A 22844-nucleotide genomic window follows, 5' to 3' on the forward strand; every position below is an offset into this window, starting at 1 on the left:
GAATGGTATTTCTACTTATGAATCTTTTATAGCCAGGATTTGTTCTACATTAAAGTAAAGAAATGATTTTTTAAATAAACATGATTATAAGGAAGTTTTCAAAATTTTAATCTAACTACAAAATTTAATCTAATCACTCCAACTTCTAACTGAAAATGAAGATATTTAGGAAGAAACAAGCTAATGATATGTTCAATATTCATCACTCTTCAAGTCTCCACTCTTTCCCTCTCTTGCTCTCAGCAAATGACCTTGCTGCTTTGAGAAAATACAAACACTGTCCCATCACTACCTCCACCAATCCACCTGCACTTGAACCTAAACCTCTATTCCTATGAATGCACTGTCCATGCTCCTCTGCATGTGTGTACTCTACTCCATTTCTCCTCTCTGCTCCAGCATTGCCCCCATCCCCCTACCGCCATCAATTCCTCCTGCCTCCAGGAACATTCTCGTCAGGATACAGACTTGCCATGATAATTCCCATCTTTAAAACAAAGAATGCTTCTCCTTCAAGTCCCTTCCCATACTCCCTTCTAGCAACTGCCCCATTTCTCTGCTAACCTTGGAGTGGTGTAAGCTTGCATCCTCACTTCTTCCCTAACCCTTCTCTCTGGAGCCCACCTTCAGTCTGACTTTCATACCCACTCCTTTATTGAATCAGTTCTCATTAAAGCCACCAAAAACATTAAATGCTTTCCATATCTAATGGTCAATTTTCAATCCACAACTTGTTCAAAGTTTCAGCAGCATATGACATAGTTGATTATTCTCCCTTTGAAACATTTTCCTATCTTAGCTTCTGGGCCACTACCTTCTCCTGGTTTTCCTCCTACCAGTGACCACTCCTCTTCAGTCTCCTGTGATAAATCCTCCTTGTCTTCTCAATTTCTAAACATCAGAGTTTCCAGGGCTCAACTTTAAACATCCTCTTTTTTTTTTTAAGATTTTATTTATTTTGAGAGAGCGAGTGAGCGAGAGAACATGAGCAGGAGGAGGGGTAGAGGGACAGTAAACTTTCTCTTCTATCTATATTCACCTCCCAGATGATCTCATTACCTCTCACAGGCTTTAAGTCACCTATGCACGGATAACTCCCAAATATATTTCCAGGTCACACCTCTGTTCTAAACTCCAGACACACCTCTCCAACTCCCGACTCAGCATCTCCACATGGATGCCTAATAGGCATCTAAAACATAACATTTCCCAAACTAAACTCTTGATTTATTTCCCCAAATCTTTTCCTCCCAGTCTTTTCCATCCCAAGAAATGGTACTTCTGCTTTTCCAGCTGCTCCACGCAAAAACCCAGGAGACATCCTTCCTCTTTATCTGTCACATTCTACGTTGAACCATCAATAAATCCTATTTCTCCTTCTTCTAAGTATACCCTGATCTAAACTGTTTTCATCCCTCACCTGAATTACAACAGATTCCTGACTGGCCTCCAGCTTCTGCCCTTGCACTGGGATGTGCCCTGCTCCACAGTGCATTTTCCCCACAACAACCAGAGAGATCCTTCTGAAATATCAATCAAGAACTGCTTTGCCCTCAGCAATGGCAGACTAATTTGGACCAACCTTACCACCAAAAGCAACTAAGAATTCTGGGTTAAAAACAAAAACCCTGGGGCACCTGGGTGGCTCAGTCAGTTAAGCATCCAACTCAAGATTTCAGCTCAGGTCATCATCTTAGGGTTTTGAGATTGAGTCCTGCATCAGGCTCCATGCTGGGCGTGGAGCCTACTTAAGATCTTTCTCCTTCTCCCTCTGCACCCCACCCCCACTGGCTCGTGCACACACACACACACACTCTCAAAAAAAAAAAAAAAAAAAAGCCCAACAAAAACACAACCTTAAAAACAGTAAAGAAAACATGAACTCCAAGGGGTAAGAAAAGAACTGCAGGTACTCTTATCCTAAAGTCATTAGACAACTCAGGAAAATTTGAACTTTGTTTTCAACAACCTCACAATGAGAAGGGGACAGAATTAAAAGCTCGGGGCTCATCCAAGGTAGAAGGTCTAATAGGAGACACTTTTCCCAGTAAGTAGGAACCCCAAAGGGGAACATACTCAGGGTATAAACCAGAAGGATGAACTAGAAGCAATCAGCCCTTATACCCAACAGCAGTTAGAATTAACTGGAAAGGAGAGCCTGGGTGGCTCAGTCGGTTAGGCAGCCAACTCTTGATTTCAGCTCAGGTCCTGATCTCAGGGTCCTGGGATAGAGCCCTGCGTTGGGCTCCACACTCAGCAGGGAGTCTGCTTAAGGATTCTGTCTCTCCCTCTCCCTCCTCCCCTCCCCCCACTCACATGTGTGCTCTTTCTCTCTAAAATAAATAAATTTTTAGAAAAAAAAAGAATTAGCTGGATATTAAAAACAAACAAACAAACAAAAAGCCCTCAAGCTGTGGATTTAATTTAAAGTATTCCCTGGGGTGCCTGGGGGCTCAGTTGGCTAAGCGCCTGGACTCTTAATCTCAGCTCAGGCCCTGATCTCAGGGTCATGAGTTCAAGCCCCACATTGAGGTGGGCATGGAGAGTCTTAAAAAAAATAATAATAAAAAATAAAAAATAGGGCGCCTGGGTGGCTCAGTTGGTTAAGCAACTGCCTTCGGCTCAGGTCATGATCCTGGAGTCCCTGGATCGAGTCCCGCATCGGGCTCCCTGCTCGGCAGGGAGCCTGCTTCTCCCTCTGACCCTCCCCCGTCTCATGTACTCTCTCTCATTCTCGCTCTCTCAAATAAATAAATAAATCTTTAAAAAAAAATAAATAAAATTAAAAAAATTAAAAATAAAAAATAAAGTATTCCCTTGGCTCCTTGCAGAAGTAAATTCAAATTCTCTGTGCAAAAAAGGACCTTCATCCTAGGTCTCACATTATTTCTACAAATACTTTTTTCAAACACAATGAATGGCACATATAGAAACAAAACACAGAGAGAACCAGCAAAATATAATAAACACCAGAAATAGACAAGCCAAAACTTCAAATATTGTAATTATCAGATATGAACTATATGTGTAAACATATAAGGCAGGTTTATAAAGATCTGCAGGGAATAGGACGCCATAAAAAGTGCCATGGCAGATTTAAGAAAAACCAAATAAAACTTCAAGAAATAGGTAAATAAAGATGCCCACAAACACACACATATTAGCACTTATGTATTTATTACCTCCCTCAACTAGAAAATAATCTTCTTGGAGAAAGAAATTGTTTTGTTTACTCTTCATGACTGGCTCAGGGTAAGTATTCAATTAATATATGTTTTGCTTGTTTGTTTGTTTATTTGACAGAGAGAGACACAGCGAGAGAGGGAACACAAGCAGGGGGAGTGGGAGAGGGAGAAGCAGGCCTCCCCACTGAGCAGGGAGCCCGATGCGGGGCTCGATCCCAGGACCCCAGGATCATGACCTGAGCAGAAGGCAGATGTTTAACGACTGAGCCACCCAGGTGCCCCTCAATTAATATATGTTGAATTAATAGACTGATGTTGAATAAAAGTAAGGAAATTAATGAAAAAACATCTGAACTAAACCAAATATTCCAGAATCTATGTATTATCAAAGTTTATGTAATTTACTTTGTATCTGTTTCTGATTTATGCTTCATCTCCATGATTTCTACCATGAAGAGATCAATAGGATAACCTGGTCTTCTAACAGCCAAAACAGAATCCACAACAGCCTGAAAGAGAAGCAAATGAGAACAGTGAATTATTGTTCTACTAAAAGAAACCACTGGCCCAAGTAATCACCAGACTAAGCAGATAAAGGGCTTCAGGCCTCAAAATACAGGGCAAGGCCAAAAAAGGGCCACTTTGTCATGGACACCAGTAATAACCAATGCCAATGACTACCTTAGAACCTAAAGGAACTTCAGAGATCATCAGGCCCAAATCCTTCATTTTAAAGATAAGTAAACTCCAATAAAAGTTTAAGAAGTTACAGTCTTAGGGGCACCTGGGTGGCTCAGTTGGTAAAACATCCAACTCTTGATTTTAATTCAGGTCATGATCTCAGAGTCATGGGATCGAGCCCCGCATCGGGCTCTGCACTGGACGTGGAGCCTGCTTGGAATTCTCGCTTCCTCTCCCTCTGCCCCTCCCCCCCACCCCCACCCCCACTAGCTCACACTCTCTCTCCAAAAAAAAAAAAAGAAGAAGAAGAAGAAATAGTTACAGTCTTAAAACAAGGTCTAAAAGGCAGTAGCAGAGCCAGGACTAGAATTCAGTTATCTTCGAATGCCAAGCTACTACTCTTTCTACTACCAACACTACTCAAACTTTTCCACCGAAGAACTTATTAATGGAAAAGAAGGAAATGTAATGTAAGGTAAGAGCTAAAATTTGTTGGCTATACCAACATGAAATTTCTTAAGTTTTGTGTTTTATCATGAAAAGTTTCCACATCATGCCATAATATACATGTTTGTTTTAATGTGAAAGTAATGTTTTTCCCCAAAACTGCAAAGTAAAATTGACACTCTAGAAAAACATGTCTCACTTATTCTGCCACATATCCCCAGGGATATACAATTTGAGAAACATGGTACAATACATCCTACTGCTTAGCTCAGAAAGTAATATGAAAACAACTAATCACAGAAATTAAGTGCTACAGTATAACCATCCTAAAATATAAATAAAGCAAAAAACTATACCTTAGAAAACTTTCTGAGAAAACATGATATTTGGTTTTGGAGCCTAATAGGGAATATTGACAAAAACTACTGGATAATGAGAATATCAGTGTTTCTAGAACTCCAAAAGAGGATGGGGGCCTAGCCAGATAACATGAAGATTCTGGGTCACTTGATACATGTACTCCAACAGGAGAAAATACTGCAGTCTTTATTTGAACTCTGTTGAGTAAGAAATTGTCTGATCTTAATCTGATTTGCAAGTAGGTTTTCCTAGTGGTAAGGGGAATCGACCAGAAACAACTCAGGTGTTCCGTCCATTTGTCATTTATATCTCTCAAAAAGTAAATTAGCAAGAAAGCATTCTGAATTATATGTTAATGTCTTGTGACTTGGGTTATGAATTCATCATTCCTGATAAACCAATATATTCAAGTACAAAGCTGAGGAACAGTGATGATATCAAACTATAGCCACCTGATAAAAGCCTTCCCAAAATACCCAGTCTTGTGCTTATATTACATACATTTTACCTTTAGAAGTAAACAAAACAAATATGTATTTCCCAGATGTGAATATTATCTATCAGATTAATCATGCTTCATTAAAGTGGTAAGCTTAACCACTTCCCTATGTGTCACCTCACATAAAAACTATGGACCCCTAGGTTTAAGAGACCAGTACGTCACCCCAATGGCAACCACAAGGGATGATCCAAAGGCAGCCAAGCCCCTCCTAACTTTCATGGTAACTTAAAAGAAAGTTTAATATGACACTTTTGGAAAAAATTACACATATTGCTCTGACCAATCAAGTCTAGTCTTTAAGTAAGTCTATAAATGTTTGTCTTCCATATTTTATTTCACGTTCAAAAGAACCACGTGGCGGTTGATTATCTTATAGAAAAAAGAAAAATATCATCATGCATTAGTCTATACTCATTCTGAATGCAAAAGTTTAGTCACATACCTCTATTAACACATCAGCCAATTCAGCATGAACTTTAGTTTGTAGAGATGTTCTAGCCACATCTAAGAGGATTTCTCTTTTCATCTCTTTGTTAATTTTAACTTCTTCCAAAACTTCAAGTGCTTTTATCTTTGCAGCTTCAAATCCTTCAGCTATTATTCTAGGATGCAGGCCCTATTACATCAACATAAAACTAAAAATTATAAAGTAAGTCATCCAAAGTAAAAGTAACCATCTTCTCCTATTAACAGGTATATCCAGAAAAAGTAATATTACCTACATCAATGCCACTAAATATGTATATGTATATAATTTATAAAAGTAATTTTTCAGGGCTTCATATTTATTTTTTTAAAGATTTTTATTTATTTGTCAGAGAGACAGCGAGAGAGCACAAGCAGAGGGAGACACAGGCTCCCCGTTGAGCAAGGAGCCCAATGTGGGACTCAATCCCAGGACCCTGGGATCATGACCTGAGCCAAAGGCAGATGCTTAACTAACTGAGCCACCCAGGCATCCCATCAGTGCTTCATATTTAAAACAATCTCAAACTTACAGAAAAATTGTTAAGTCCAGTACAAAAAACTACAAAAGTCTTCTCTATTTCCAAAAATTAGGACACATTGTCATGTGGTACTCTTCTGAATGGGCACAAAAGAAAAGACTCCTTTTAATGCAGAGGAAAAGAACCAGCACTGATTTGGAGAAAAGCACAGATGGACACCACCTTCACCAAATGTTAACATCACAGTAATGGGACAAATAGGCATCATGTGCCTCCTGATACAATGCATTAAGAACACTAAAGCACTTCTATGGTATTTGTGCCAAAAGTTCATAACCTGGGCCTAATTACGATAAAAAAAGTCAAATCCAAATTGAGGACTTTCTACAAAATAACTGGCCTATATTCTAAAAGTAGCAATGTCATAAAACACAAAATGACAGCTCAAGATTATTCCAATTTAAAGGAGACTAAAGGGATATGACAACTGAATGCAATGAATGAGCCTAGATTTTTTTCTGCTATAAAGGATACTGTTGGGAAAAATGATAAAACTGTAATAAAATCTGTAGGTTATACTACTGCATTGTGTCAATGGTAATATTAATTTCCTGTTTTTTATCACTATTCTGTGATTACATTAAGAGAATATCCTGGTTTTAAGAAATATACACTAGGGGTGCCTGGGTGGCTTAGTCGGTTGACCATCTGCCTTCAGCTCAGGTCATGATCCCAGGGTCCTGGGATTGAGCCCCACGTCAGGCTCCCTGTAGAGCGGGAAGCCTGCTTCTCCCTCTCCCTCTGCTGCTCTCCCTGCTTGTGCTCTCTGTCAAATAATAAAATCTTTATAAAAAAAAAAAGTATACACTAAAATATTTAGACAATCATGTCTGCAACTTACACCATTTAGAAAAATATATATACACACACCATATATATGCATATATCTGAGAGAGAAATGTTATTTTTTGGAATATTCCTGAACCTTTTCTCTAGGTCTGACATTATAACAAAATAATTTTTTTTTTAAGATTTTATTTATTTATTTTATTTGACAGAGAGAGAGATAGCGAGAGCAGGAACACAAGCAGGGGGAGTGGGAGAGGGAGAAGCAGGCCTCCCGTGGAGCAGGGAGCCCAATGCGGGGCTCGATCCCAGGACCCTGTGATCATGACCTGAGCCGAAGGCAGACGCATAACGACTGAGCCACCCAGGCGCCCCCAAAATAATTTTTTTTTTAAATAGCATTGTTTATTCTGGAAAAATACATAAACTTATTGAAAGCTTGAACTAGGTCTAATTTATTCCCCTCCTCCATTCTTTTACATCAGTCCTACACTAATTTTTTTTTAAAGATTTTATTTATTTATTTGAGACAGAATGAGAGAGAGAGAGAGAGCACATGAGAGGGGGTAGGGTCAGAGGGAGAAGCAGACTCCCCGCCGAGCAGGGAGCCCGATGCGGGACTTGATCCAGGGACTCCAGGATCATGACCTGAGCCGAAGGCAGTCGCTTAACCGACTGAGCCACTCAGGCGCCCCCCTACAATAATTTTTTAAAGTTAACATTTATTGAGCATTTGAGCCAGGTACTAATCCAAAGGGCTTTACATGTATTATTTAATTCAATCCTCTCAACACTATGAAGTGGGTATTGTTATTTCTGTTTCACAATGAGTAAATAGAGGTTTATAGGGATAATGTAATTATCCTTAGATCACCTTAGGGATAATGTAATTATCCTTAGATCTAATGCCTTAGATCACCAGTATACTAAGAGGTGGAGCCAGGATTTAAACCTGCAAAGCCTGACTCTAGAGCCTGTGTTATGAACCATTTTCAAAACATTACCTCAGTCTAGGATCTCACAACTTCTCACCTGGACTACTAGGATCTCCCAGTCTTGACTCCCTTAAAACTGTCACCCAAATTTTTAAAATGTTAATCTGACCGTATCAGTCATTAATATGTTAACATGAACATTCTTCTTGGTTAGCATACTACGTGCCCTCTGTGATCTGGCTCCCATCTACTTCTCCAGGCTTTCATTACTGTCTACATCACTTTATTTTTTAAGATTTTATTTATTTATTTGAGAGAGAGCGCACATGAGTGTGGGGGAGGGGCGGAGAAAGCGGGAGCAGAAGACTCCCCACTGAACAGGGAGCCCGATGACCGGTGACTGACTGAGCCACCCAGGCGCCCCTGTCCACATCACTTTAAACTTTGCCAACACCAAAATGCTTGTAGCTTTACACACATACCACCTTGCTTCTCTTCTCTGTGCCTCTGCTCATGTTGTTCCTTCTGCCTGGAAGGTCATTCTCCTTACCCCTCTTTCATCTGGCTCACTCCCTCTCATCCTGAAGACTTAACCCAGGTCTTACTTCCTCCAGAAAATGCTTCCTAATTCAGGTTAGTTTAGGAAAGCCCTCCCTCCTCAGTGTTTCTATCATGTATTGTGCCTAGCTCTAGCACTGTACTGCCACAGTTCCATAATTATGTCAGTGTCTGTCAGCATTTCCCCCTTGCCAAACTTTTATCTACCTAACAAAACCCTAATTTTGTTTAGGTTATCTCTTCCTCCAGTCTTCAGAGGAAGCTACCCTCTCTAGCTAGCTCAAGGGGTGGATACTGATTAGATTAAGTCAATTCCCCGAAAACCGGTTATTGATTTAGGATGGACACAGATCTAAGTTGTCCCAATCATATTATAGAGGAAGGACTTATATTCCATAATTGGGCAAATGGTTCTCTCTTGCACTCTTCTGCTGAGTGTTACTAAAGGAAGCAGGTATTCCTAATTTCTTCTGACAGTCTTATAATCAGGATGGAAATAAGCCTTATAATGAAACAGCTCTGTAAATGGAGGCACTAAGAGACAGAAAGAACCAGGGTACTTGATGACTAATAGAATTTTTTAATCGGGGCACCTAGGTGGCTCAGTCGTTAAGTGTCTGCCTTCGGCTCAGGTCATGATCGCAGAGTCCTGGGATCGAGCCCCGCATCGGGCTCCCTGCTCAGCTGGGAGTCGGCTTCTCCCTCTCCCTCTCCCCCTGCTTCTGTTCCCTCTTTCACTGTGTCTCTCTCTGTCAGGTAAATAAATAAAAATTAAAAAAAAAAAAATTTTTTTTTAATCAACCAAACTTGGATGTTCTGTCATGGGAGATAATTTATTGTTTAAATGATTTTTAATCAAATTTCTACTGCTTACAGCCAAAAGTACCTAAATGAGGTACGTTGCAGGTACTGAATTACTAGACAATTCCCAATACTAAATGAAACACAAAGAAGTAATAATTCTAGCACTTTGACCTAGTAATGCTTTGCTGAAATGGTCCTTGAAAGAAAGAAAACATTCAAATACTTAATCAGAGAAGACAGATAAGTAATGCCAAGAAAAGAATACAGATTGAACAAAGGCACTGAGGTAGAAATGGGTGTAGTGATTTCAGAGGTAGTGAGTAGAGTGGAGGAGTCTCACTAGAGTAGATGGTTTATAAGGAAAATAAAACTAGAAAGATAGGTAAATTCATAACGTGAAAACCTTCAATTATTTTTCTCCAGTTATTTTTTTTAAAAGGTGCATAATTTGGTTTCAACTTTATCAGTGGTATTTTCTTTTTTAGGCCATTATTCATGGGTAGATGGCTAATTTTTTACCTACTTATATATCTTAAATATTTCATTTTAAAAAGTGGGATATAATTCCAATGAAAGGCAGTATTTTGGCAAAAAAAGTTCATGACTATTTCCATTTATAATTGTCAAAAAGTATCTTGATAAAAATTACTTTTGCCCTCTAACATTAAACCATTTTACTAGTGAAAACAATTCCCCACTCAAAATAAAGTATCACATGAATGTGAATTCTGTAAAATGCTAATACCTCAGAAATGTAAAGATCAGCCTGTTTTAGTAACTCTCCAATAATTAGAACATTGGAAGTAGTACCATCTCCTGTAATGTCATCCTGGGCTGTTGCTACTTTTGCTATCAGGGAAGCTGTTGGGTGTTGAATTTGCTGGAAAAAGTAAGCAACAGATTAAAAGAGAGAATGAGATTTAAAAAAAAAAAAAAAATAGTCCAATGAAAACAAGATAACCTAAGGGCCAATAGTAAAATTAAAAAATGAACTTCATTCTACAAGTTCACAAATTCTTATTATCAATACTTAATGTCAATACCAAATTTTTTAAATTGAGAACTAATGAGGTTTGAACATTTTTAAGAGTCTTTGCTTTGGAATGCAATGACATTTCCAAAATAAGATCAAATCCTTTCATCTCTAAGATGAATATACTTATTAAAATTGCAAAGGATTTTTTTTTATATTTTCATATTACAAAGAACACAATTCAGTGTCTTTAAAAGATGTAACTAATTTGGAAGTATGTCTAAGCTATTACTTGGACTGTACAAAGATTTGAAAACAATCAAAATCATCTTTTATTAAGGTCTAACCCAACAAGTATTACTCATGACTGCAGTATTTAACTGACAGCCTTGGTTTAAAGATATACAATCTGTACTATGTTCTAGGTTTATTAAGATTTATTAAAGTCAGCAGCATCAGCTCACCATCTCATGGAGTAGTACACTGCCATCTTTGGTAAGTTTGATGTCACCTGCACCAGAAACAAGCCTGTTCACAAAACAGTGATGTATTAACCTCATATGGCAAGAGTCAAGCAAGACATTCTCAGTTCTTGCCACTCACTATCCTTAATATAAAGAACTGAGCTTCAAAACTTCCAAGTGCCATGGGGCAATACCATGGTAATCACCACCATGTGCAGCCTGAAGAATCACTTCTCCCCATATGGACTATGGTGATTTCATTCCAAATGGAGCATTTACAAGCTTAAGAGAAACTGGTGAGTAAAAAATAAATAAATAAATAAATAAATAAATAAATAAATAAATAAATAAATAAATAAAATAAATAAATAAAATAAAATAAAATAAAATAAATTTTTAAAAAAAGAGAAACTGGTGAGTTTTGAACAGAAGTTTGGTCAAAGAAGGATGCTTGGAAGTCTCAAACCACAGAATATAAAGTTCCTGCAGGCCTTTTATTTTGATAGAATGTACCATTCATTCACTCAACTTAGTTTCTTCCCTCATCCCTCACATCAAGTTCTGTTAACTCCACAACCTAAGTATTTCTTCAATATACCCCCTGCTCTCCATGTCCACTGTCCTTGACATCTCTAGCCTGGACTACTTAGACAGCATCCTGGTATCTCTGAATTTGAATCTACCCCTCACACTACATTCTTGCTTTCTTTCTTTCTTTCTAAGATTTTATTTATTTGACAGAGAGAGACAGCGAGAGAGGGAACACAAGCAGGGGGAGTGGGAGAGGGAGAAGCAGGCCTCCCGCTGAGCAGGGAGCCCAATGCGGGGCTTGATCCCAGGATCCTGGGATCATGACCTGAGCCAAAGGCAGAGGCTTAACCACTGAGCCACTCAGGCACCCCTATATTTATTTCTAAAAAGTAATGTGACTCAGTCAGCTCCCTGATCAAAAATCTTTCGACGAGTTTTATGTTCTCCATCACTTTCAAGGTAAAATCCGGACTATTTAGCAATGTAGTAGTTTACCTTTCCCAATCTGGCTTATGTCTATTTGCCCTGTGGCATCTACCAAATGAGATCTTGTGGGAAAATCTTGTGGTTCCCTTAATACATCATGTTTGTTTTCATTTCAGTTGGATTTACACCACTGGGCTTTCTTGTTCCTGAAGTTACTAGAGGGCCTTTACTCCCTTCTCCAACTGGTGAACTCTAACTTCTCTTTCAAGACTCTGATCAAAGATCTGTTATCTGAGAGGCTTCTCCTTCTCCCTACTCCCATCAGTAATTAGTCCCTTTCCTCAATATAATTATATATAAATATAGATATATATAACCTTCATTTCTGTGTTCCCAGCATCCAGTTGGTATACAAGCGCCCTCTTTTACCGTTAATTTTAATTCTGCTCGTTCCTCTCAGAATGTATTTCTCCTCTTACACATTTTAGCCCTCTTTTCCTCACTCTTCTAAAGAAAATAGTGAAGCTAAGTAAATATATGCTGAAAGGGTGAATAGATAGGAAGAAGTGCAGGCACAGAGCGTTCAAGTAACTTGCCTAAGACGCAAGGCTAGAAGGTAACTTGGATTTGAACCCATGCCTGCCGGGCTCCAAGGCCTGTGTGCCCTTACCATTACAGCACACTGCCAAAGGAAACCCAAACTATGGGCATACGGTCTCAAAGCGCAGGGGAGTTAAATGGCTTATGCTTGTAAAGAGACACCAGGTGAACTGTTGCTACTGCACACGAACGTTAATCAAAGTGGGGCAGAGGGGGTGTCACAGCTTCACTCGGGGCCCTTTCCTCGGAAGGCTGCCCTCCCGTCCCTGGCCGGGGTGACCTCCGGGCAGGAATGAGAACGAGGGTATCCCGTCGCTCCAGGCACTTCGCGGAACGTCTTTCTCAGAGCGCGCCACGACACCCAACAAACCCTGGGCCATAACCGCCTCTCCAACCGCCGGGCCATCTCACATTTTCATGGTGCCCTTGGGCCCCAAGTTGGTACGCAGCACATCCTGCAGCCCTCGGGCGGCGCATATATTGACAGCCAAGGCCGCCAGGGCCCGCGCCACCTCAGCCTTGGAGTTTACCGCCTTGACCGCGGCCATTGCGCCGCTGAGCGTGCGACCCGGCAGGCAAAAACAGCCTCAGCCCGGATCTCGAGAGAAATCCCGGCGCCACCGCCCGCCTTCCGGAGCCTCAGCCAATCCTCGCCGAGACAGGAAATGACGTTACCAGGCCTCGCCCGCACGGAAGCCAGAATCACCTTGGGTTCGGGCGCCGAGATGGCGTCCTCCGCCTCCGCTCGCACTCCGGCAGGGAAGCGAGTGGTGAATCAGGACGAACTGCGGCGGTTGATGAAGGAGAAGCAGCGTCTGAGCACCAATCGGAAACGGATAGAATCTCCATTTGCGAAGTACAACCGTTTGGGGCAGCTGAGCTGTGCCCTGTGTAACACCCCGGTGAAGAGCGAGCTCCTGTGGCAGACTCACGTCCTGGGAAAGCAGCACCGTGAGAAAGTGGCCGAGCTGAAGGGCGCGAAGGAAGCCACCCAGAGTCCGTCCTCCAGCGCAGTGCCTCAGTCAGCCAAGAGGAAGGCGCCGGATGCGGATGGCCAGGATGCCAAAAGACCCAAGGCCTCTCCGCTGCCTCAGGTACAGCCCTCCACATCCGCTTTGCCCACCAACGTTGACAGAGCAGGGAAGGAGTCCGCCAGAGCGACTCTCAGTAAGGCTTCGGGACTCGGTTTACTCCCTGATTATGAAGATGAGGAAGAGGAGGAGGAAGAGGGAGGAGAAGGGAAAAGAGGGGACACTAGCAAGCAGCCGCCCGACGCACAGGGCAAGGAACACTCGCTTTCCTCCTCGAGAGAGGCAACAAGTGGTATGCTGCCAAGCGGTTTCTCAGATACAAATCCTCCCAAGGCCCCTTTAATTCCTCATTCAGGGTCAATTGAGAAAGCAGAAATACATGAAAAAGTCGTGGAAAGGAGAGAAAACACAGCGGAGGCATTACCGGAAGGCTTTTTTGACGACCCTGAGATAGATGCTCGGGTACGAAAGGTTGATGCCCCAAAGGATCAGATGGACAAAGAGTGGGACGAATTTCAAAAGGCCATGAGACAGGTCAATACCATTTCCGAAGCCATAGTTGCCGAAGAGGATGAGGAGGGACGGTTGGACAGGCAAATTGGGGAAATCGATGAGCAGATAGAATGTTACCGTCGGGTGGAAAAGCTTCGGAATCGCCAGGATGAAATAAAACATAAGCTTAAAGAGGTTCTGACTATAAAAGAACTTCAGAAAAAGGAAGAGGAGAATGTTGACAGCGATGATGAGGGAGAACTACAAGATTTGTTGTCTCAGGATTGGAGGGTAAAAGGGGCTTTGTTATAGGGTTTCAAAGACCCAAGATTTTCATACCCTCTACAATGGTACCAAAAGTGCTGTCTCTGGATAGGATACTGGTTACTTCATGCCCTGATCTTTGATAACCTAACTGGATTGTTGAGATACTATGAGCCTGTGAAGATAGCACTTTTGAAAATTGGTGTAAAATGTTTTTGAGGTAAAGTTGTTTTTGAAATTTTTGAACTATTACATACATACGAAAATGTCAACTTTTTCACACATTTACTTAAGTGTATAATTTTGAATTGTCAAATCTGTAAGCTGTAAATATTATATATAGTTAAATATATATTTACTTAAGTAATTCTGTTTTGAAATTTATAAATAAGTAGAAGTCAAGCCAACAGACAAGCTTTTAGACGAAAACCAAGTGTGGTATTTGGGATATATGTGACTTTTTCTTTTCTAATCCCCTAAATCAACTCAAGAGTGTTTTGCAGGAAGGTGGGGGACAGGGGTTGTTTTTAAATACTATTCATAAACACATAAGTCATTCAGGGCAAATCAGTTCTCTGAGTATTCTGTTTCTGTTTTAAAAACATGCACTAGGAGCACATGGTGATATATCCCAAATATTTCTCTTGATTAAACCAGTGATTCTTGGATGTAGGTGCACATGGAAAGCACCAAGCTTTTGAAAAGGTGCATATGAATCACCTTGAAGCCTTTCAAAAACTCGTGTGCCCAAGGCCTACCATTAGAGATTAAATAAATCGGGAGCGGGGCCCAGGCGTCTGTTTAGTTTTGAAAGCTTCCCAGGTTATTCTGATACATGCCAAAGTTGGAGAGCTGTGTGGCCCTAAATCCAGAACCCATTTATGTTTTTTCAGGCTTTGTTTTTTTCAAATACCATGTTCCATAAGTTTACTGTCTATTGTATAAAAGAAATACTACTTTATATTTAGATTTCATCCAGTCTTAAATTTTATTACATTTCATAGTAAATTAGGGTTCAGATTTTCTGTCCATTGTTGGGAGGATAAGTTGTTTTCTCAAGAAGTAACAATTAGCTTGTTCCAGTCATTGATTGTTTAAATCACTCCTTTTCCCTTTAGCGATAGAGGTATTGAAATGAAAATGGAATTAGCAGTGTTCCAGGGGCAAAAATGCATACAGCATCCTCAAATGAAAGTGAGTGGTAATAATAATAGCTAAAACATAAAGCTTTTACAATATATGACAGATGTGGTTCTAACTGCTTTACATAAACCAGGTCTAGTTGCTCTAAAGCCCAGGTTTTATGGAGAATAGTACCAAGAGATAAGGTATGAAAAAGCCTCACTTGGATGCTAGATGAAAGAATTCTCTCTGTCGGCAATGTAGGAAAGTGGAAGTTTTTGAGCAAGAAATTATATTTGCAAAAAAATTATGGAAGATGATTTTAGTTGCAGTATATAAAATGGAATGAATGTGGATGGGGAGAAAGAAGCTGGGAGACTACTTGGAAACTAGATTTTAAAAGCTAGGTGAGCAAGACTTTGATTAGTTATGGACTGAGAGTAAAGGAATAAAGTTGAAACATTTTAACAGGAAGGGCTAATATTTTAGTGACTAGAGGTAGAAGAAAAACAGTAGGGATAAAGATGAAATTGAAGGGCTTGGGGGTTTTTAGTGTAGGTCCCTGAAAAAGTTACCTAACACTTATTGAGCATATTAACTATCTTGCTGTCTTTGGCAGAAAGTCTTGTTTTCTTGAGCTGTCAGTATGATAACAGAGGGCATGCCTGCCCTAAATGTATAAACCCACATGTACTCAGAGTTTTCTATCATCCATCACTTTATTATTTTAAAATGAGAGAATACAAAGGTGGGCTTGAGTAGTAGGCCCTGTCATACCTTGACTTAAGAGGCTAGGCTGATGATTTTGCAGAGCACTGTCCATTAAAAAAAAATGTAAGCCACATACATATTTTCAATTTCCTAGAAGCCACATGAAAAAGTAAAAAGAAATACGAAATTAGTTTTAATGTAATTTATTTTATCCAATATATCCAAAATATTCACTTTTCAATACATAATCAATATTTAAATATCATTAATGAAGTATTTTACACTTAGGGGGTTCTAGATTTCTGAAATCTGGGTGTATCTGACTTAGCACATCTCAATTTGGACTGGCTACAGTTCAAGTACTAGCCATATGTGGCTAACAATAAAGGACAGTGCAGACTTAAAGAGAAAGTTGTGCAGGAGTAAAAACAAAACATGCACAGGAGATAGACCAATTTAGAGTGGAATGTTCATTCCTGACAACAGTGGAAGTTATGATTAGAAGATAGATTATGAACCGTTATAGAAGATCTTGAACGCCATGCTCGAAGGAGTTGGAATTTTAAATTAACAATTGAATATCCTTGAGGTTCTTGAGTCCTGAATTATAACAGTTAAAGAGTTTAAGGAATGCCATTACTATACATACAAACAGCAGTGGGTTTTTAGGAGGGACAGAAAGCTCTGTTCCCCATGCTCTGTATTCCGGAGAATGAATGATGGGGCCCTGAGCAAAATCAAGGAAATCCTGGTTGGATCTTCGATCAATGTAAAAAGCTACAGGGATTAGTGGATCCTTCCTGATCCTCCACACATTGGAGAGCTCCTTTATACGTCTTTGAGCTGGGTCAAATAGGTTTTGGCATTAGACTTCAAACCCACCAACGTTCCCAAATTGTAAGACTTAGTCCCATGGATTTCTTCGAGTCACTCTTCTCTTTTTAGAGAACCCCTTCATTTAGCCAACAATTTATTAGAGTTACGTAAATGCTACAAAGGTAATCCTCTCGCCAATTCACTTACCAATTTAATGTAGTTCCCCTAACTGGAGGGGAAAAAAACCTGAACTAACTAGCCTTGAAATGTAAATTTGCCCAGTGGCTTACAACTTGGAAAATGCTCTCCCATTTGTATTTCCTTTAATGATGAAAGTAATGACTACTTTTTATACACCAGGAAACGAGGCTGTGGAATTAAAATTCCAGGAGAAAAATTAATTTAGTAGTAATGATCACTAGATTAGTATGGAGCAATAGGAAGAACAGGGGAATTGGCAAGAGAAAACAAGACACAGGTTCAAGTTCCCACTCTACATTTTAAGGGTTAGTGATCTTGGGCAAGTCACATCTCCAAACCTTAGTGCACCCTACTACCAAGTGATGATAATGGGGGGGCGCCTGGGTGGCTCAGTTGGTTAGGTGTCTGCCTTCGGCTCAGGTCATGATCTCAGGGTCCTAGGATCAAGTCCCGCATTGGGCTCCCTGTTCTGCGGGCAGTCTGCTTCTCCCTTTCACTCTCTCTGTGCTCTCCCTCTCTCTCTCTCAAATAAATAAAATCTTTAAAAAAAAAAAAAAGATGATACCTCAGGTCACATGACGTGTGAAAGGGGTTTATAAACTGAAAGGCAATACAAGTACGTCTATTACAGATGGTCCCCCACTTAAAATGGTTCTACTTCAGGCGCCTGGGTGGCTCAGTCGTTGGGCGTCTGCCTTCGGCTCAGGTCATGGTCCCAGGGTCCTGGGATCAAGTCCCACATCGGGCTCCCTGCTCCACGGGAAGCCTGCTTCTCCCTCTCCCACTCCCCCTGCTTCTGTTCCTGCTCTCGCTCTCTCTCTCTGTCAAATAAATAAATAAAATCTTTAAAAAAAAAATTATAAAAAAAAAATGGTTCTACTTCACGATTTTTCGACTTTACAGTCGTGGGAAAGTGATACACATTCGGTAGAAACCGTACTTCAAATTTTGGATTCTGAATTTGAATCTTTTCCTGGGCTAGCAGGGGGCGGTACGACAGTCTCCCATGATGCAGGGCAGCGGCAGTGGGCCACGGCTCCCAGGCAGCCATGTGATCACAAGATAAACCGACAGCCCCTGTGTACCCACACAACTATTCTGTTCTGCAGTTTGAATGAAGTAGTCAGTAAATCACATGGGACATTCAACACTCTTATTATAAAGTAGACTTTGTGTTCGATTTTGCCCGAGTGTAGGCTGATATAAGTGTTCAGAGCACGTTTAAGGTAGGCTAGGCTAAGCTGTGATGTTTGGTGGGTTGGCTATGTTAGATGCATTTTCAACTTATGAATGGTTCATCGGGACTTACCATGGGATTACATCCCAATAAACCCATCGTAAATTGAGGAAGATAGCTTAGTCTTCCCCTGCCGCATGCTAACTTGATTTTAGTCTAATAATTTAATGCCCCTTAATTCCCTCTTTGAAACTAAGGTAATTAGAGCAGGTGATTTTCTTGAGATTTCTTTTAACTCCCAAATTTTTAATTTCGCCGAGACAAGTGGCATCTCACCTTTTAAACATTTTTAAAGTCGTTCAATTGACCATCTGGAGACAGATGGCTAAAGTATTGTTGCTTTTACTTACAAGATTTGCCCAGCTTAAGTCCCATTTGTCTTGGTGTAATTATGAATAGTGCCCTGCCCCTTCACTCTCAACACTCCTTTTCTGGAGGTATAGATACTCACTTACCTAAAATTTTGATAGGAAGAAAAACCACTTTCTAATGAACAGGGAGTCAAGGTCTTAATGGAAATAGTATGTTTCCTGTTAATGATGCACTACTTGGCTGGAAGTTTGTGTAGGGGGATTTGAGTAAGTATATGGGTAGGAATGGTGGCTAGATAGATCATTTTAGATTGCTTTTTAATACTAAGAATCTAGTAGCCTGTATAATATCAGGAATTACTTGAGAAGCTTTAAATTTGGGGCGCCTGGGTGGCTCAGTCGTTAAGCATCTGCCTTCGGCTCAGGTCATGATCCCAGGGTCCTGGGATCCAGCCCATCGGGCTCCCTGCTCAGCGGGAAGCCTGCTTCTCCCTCTCCCACTCACCCTGCTTGTGTTCCCTCTCTCGCTGTCTGTCTCTGTCAAATAAATAAATAAAATCTTAAAAAAAAAAAAAAAGCTTTAAATTTGAACAGGGAAAAAAATCCCATTCTGCATTCTATGTTCTTTTTCTTTTTTTTTCTGCATTCTATTTCCTATCTACAGTTTCTCCCTCAGTGATCTCATCCATTCCTCTGGGTTTAAATATCACCTTTACACTGGTGACTCCCAGTTTATATCCCTAGTCTTGACCCTTCTTCTGAGAGTCATCCTTCATTCCCCTTTATTCCCCCAAATCTAATGCATTAGCCAAGTCCTGGCAGCTCTCCCTCTAAAATATGCCCAGAATCTCTCTCCTACTTTGTCTCCACCGGTCCTAGCCACCATCTCTTGCGTTAGTGTGCAAGAGCACCTGTTCTCATGTGCACATCCTAGCCACGGTCAGTTAACAAGTAGAGTGATGTTTTAAAAATGTAGGTCATGTCACTGTCACTGTCACTGAAAACCCTTCATCATATGCTTCCATCACACTTGGGGAAAAAAAAAATCAGGCCCTTATTAAGCTCACATGGTGCTCAGCATTTGCTGATTCAAATGTCTACTACTTGTGAGCTAATGACCGACCCCAAACCCTGCTAAAGTGGGGTGGATAGGGCAGGAGAGCAAACTGCTCTATGTTGAAATCAATTTTCATCATTCAGTAGCAGCCTGGCATGGCCAAGTCTTCTTAATTATCAAGAGGCATGACAAGATTGTTTTTGTTTTTAGTGAAATCTCAAAAACACCATGTGGGCTGAATGTAATCCATAGGCCCGAGGCGGCGACCTGTCTTCTAACTTCATCTCCTACACTCTTCCCTTTATTCTCCATGTCCCGGTACTCGCTGGTGAGCTTTCTGTTCCTCAGACGTGCCATGTTAGGACCTGCACCTTGCAGTTCCCTCTGCCCAGAACCTGACTTCAAACAGCATGGCAATCTTACATTCCGTTCTCAGCTCTAGTGTTTCTTGCTCAGATGGCATAAACAGCCATGCCCCCCCCCCCCACCTCTTGTCCCTCTGTCACATCATTCTGGGAATTCATTAAACTTACCTCTATCTTGAATTAGCTTGTTTATTTGCACATGAATTATGTCTCTATCCCACCAGAATATAAACTCCACGAGGGCAGGGGGCTCGTCTGTCTTGCCCACAAGCTAAAATAATGCCCAGCACTAACAGAGCTCAATAAATATCTACAGAATGAATAATACCCACATGGCAGAGAGTTGCTTGGAAAACTGGTAGAAAGACCAAGCTAACTCGTGGAAGTTGGAACCAGAACAAAAGTCAACTCAGCGGCTTAGAGGGCCGAGAAATCTTTTCCTCCCTAGTGTCTCCCTTCTCTGGCACATAAGGCTCTCACCTGCTCCAAGAGGAGTATCCACCACAGCCTCTGGAGTGTAATGGGCCACCTCGGCATTTAGCCACTCAGTTGTCCTCATGGCACCAAACAAGCAAAAGGGATGTCCAGATGTCAGCAGGAGTGTGTGGGCAGCCCTGACTGCCTAGAGGCCTCCGAAGTGGAGGGAAGGAGGAAGAAAGTGAATCGGTAGCGGAGTAAGATCAAAGAGTCCACGAGGACACATTGCTTCTGGGCTGCTCTCAGCCCTCAGGCCTCTTTCTCTGCCACCCACCATTTCATTTGGCTTCCTCTTCCTGTCACTTGGCAGTCAAAGCTATTTCAGAGTGAGTCTGCACTCGGCCATCCTTCGTTGAAATCACTCCCAGTCTCTCAGAGGAGGAAAGGCATTCCATCTGGTTGTACCTCCATTTTGCTACCAGCATTTGGCCAGCTTCGTGTGCCCTTGGAAGCCAGCGGTCACCTTTAGGGAAGTTCAGATGGTGTGGTGGTTGATGGTGGTGGTTATTGATGTTTTCGTCGTGTGCCTGTGTTGTTTGTTTGCTTACCATTCTGCAGAGAGTGTCGACCAAGCCAGGTTGTCAGGTTGTTATTAATAACAGCTACCATTTACTGGATCCTACCATGTGCACTGTGTGAGGGTTTGACATACACTGTCTCTAATCCTCAAAACAACCGTGTAAGTTACATAATACCTTCATTTTACCAACGAGGAGACTGATGCAAAGAAGTGAAGGAGCTTGCTCAAGGCAACAATCCCAGAGTCCCCAGTGTTACCCTGCATCATTATTATTTAACACCACCTTATACTCACATGGTGAGAGTATCGTTTATGCACAACCTTCACATCAGTTTGCAAGTCTCGACACACCCCAGAGGTAAAACGACTGTCATTGCCACGATCTGATGACTTCTCCAAGGTCACTCAGCAATGGCTAATGTTAAGACTAGGTAGAACTTGATTCCTGGTCCACTATTCCATTATTTAACAGTGAAATGTGGAAAATGGGAGAGGGTCCCCCAAGATAACAAGAATTAAGATTAGGGAAGTTTATGATCAACGTTAAGGAAACCTGGTGCTGTTCAGAGACCTTGGCTGGGCTGGAAGCTGTGTTTTCTGTAGTTTGTTAACAGACTCTGTCCACGCTGCCCCACCCTTCCTCCATTTCACCAGCAATCAGTTTTACTCTCTAGTGGTCTCTGATGGGATCAAGAAGAACGACTTCAGTTCCCAACATTGCAACTGGGAAACAAGTTAGACCGGGCCATGTGGCCCACCACTCTTTACACGACATTGGGTAAGCTACCTCACCCTTCTTTCCCTCCACTACAAGGAGAGTTAAGAGTTTCTACCTTCTAGAATTACTGAGAGGGTTGAATGAATTCAGTGCATGTAATGCTTTTCGTACAGGCCAATAATACTACTAAATAAATGACTGAAGACAAGACCCTTATGTTCAAGAAAACTATAAGCTGGTTGTATTGTAAGTGGTATAAGAAATCGAGCAGGACCCAGTCTGGTACAGGCAGCAGAAAGAAGGCTGATAAGTCTACGGTCTGACTTTTCCCACTCACCAGCTGTGTGTTATTTATCGAGTCGGTTTGCTCCCCAAGCCTTAGTTTTACCATCTGTGGGTGCTATGCTGTCTGAGCACTCCCTAAGGCCCTCCCACCTCTGTCTATCACTGTGATACTGTGATTTATAATACGAAATATATATTCTGGCCTTTGTCCCCATTTCTGGCATTGATCTAAAAACCCTCGGAATTTCCTAGGAGTGCCAGGGTGGCACAGTCGGTTAAGCATCTGGCTCTTGGTTTCCGCTCAGGTCATGATCTCAGGGCTGTGGGATCAAGCCCTGCATCAGCCTGGAGTCCGCTTGTTCCTCTCCCTCCACCCCTACCCCCACCCCCGCCCCCGTGCTTGCACGCATTCTCTGGCTCTCTCAAATAAATGGATAAACTCTTTTTAAAAATAAATAAAAATTAAAAAACAAAACCCTTGGAATTTCCTAAGGGATTAGAGAGGTGAGAGAGATAAAGGTGTCATCTGTTACTCAAAACCACATCAGAGTTTATGTTAATAAGGTGACTTCTGGGAAGCCCCCCTAAGGGTGTGGCTGGTTCCCAGGGGAACCAACCCAGTGATTAGGTTAGAACGTTCTGCACCCCTCTCCCACCTCTGGGAAGGGAGGGGGCTACAGATTCAGTTCAATCACCAATGGCCAATGACTTAATCAATTATGCCTATATAAGGAAATCTCCATAAAAACCCAAAAGGATGGGGTTTGCGAGCTTCCAGGCTGGTGAACGCACAGAGGTGCTGGGAAGGTGGCGTGTCCAGAGAGGGCATGGAAGCTCAGCACCCCTTCCCACATACCTTGCCCTACGCATCTCTTCCATCTGGCTGATCCTGAGTTCCATCCTTTTCTCACAAACAGGTAATCCAGTCACTAAACTGTTTTCCTGAGTTCTGTGAGCTGCTCTACCACATTTCTCAAA

General features: G+C 41.4%; 2 protein-coding genes across 3 annotated transcripts in view; one reads left to right on the forward strand and one right to left on the reverse strand.

The window, feature by feature from the left end:
• The window catches only part of CCT6B (chaperonin containing TCP1 subunit 6B), a 32627-nt gene extending 19754 nt beyond the window's left edge, over positions 1–12873 (reverse strand). For both annotated transcript variants that reach the window (XM_035026564.1, XM_035026565.1), the window contains exons 1-5: positions 12671–12873; positions 10703–10766; positions 10011–10145; positions 5618–5791; positions 3591–3694 (exon numbers count right to left, since the gene is read on the reverse strand). In XM_035026564.1, coding sequence (XP_034882455.1) covers positions 3591–3694; positions 5618–5791; positions 10011–10145; positions 10703–10766; positions 12671–12807 — 614 coding nt within the window. In that variant the 5' untranslated portion in view covers positions 12808–12873. The remainder of the gene's footprint in view (positions 1–3590; positions 3695–5617; positions 5792–10010; positions 10146–10702; positions 10767–12670) is intronic.
• An 80-nt stretch (positions 12874–12953) lies between these two features.
• ZNF830 (zinc finger protein 830) lies at positions 12954–15461 on the forward strand. Its single transcript, XM_035026566.1, has one exon. It carries the CDS (start codon positions 12985–12987, stop codon positions 14092–14094), a length of 1110 nt encoding a protein of 369 aa, XP_034882457.1. The 5' UTR covers positions 12954–12984; the 3' UTR covers positions 14095–15461.
• Positions 15462–22844: the final 7383 nt, after the last annotated feature.

Source organism: Mirounga leonina, unplaced genomic scaffold (assembly GCF_011800145.1).
Source record: "Mirounga leonina isolate KUSES-001 unplaced genomic scaffold, KU_Mleo_1.0 Mir_200, whole genome shotgun sequence".
NCBI lineage: Eukaryota > Metazoa > Chordata > Mammalia > Carnivora > Phocidae > Mirounga > Mirounga leonina.

Coding starts and splice junctions, on each gene's coding strand:
- ZNF830 (XM_035026566.1), top strand. CDS start 12,985: ATGGCGTCCTCCGCCTCCGCTCGCACTCCGGCAGGGAAGCGAGTGGTG.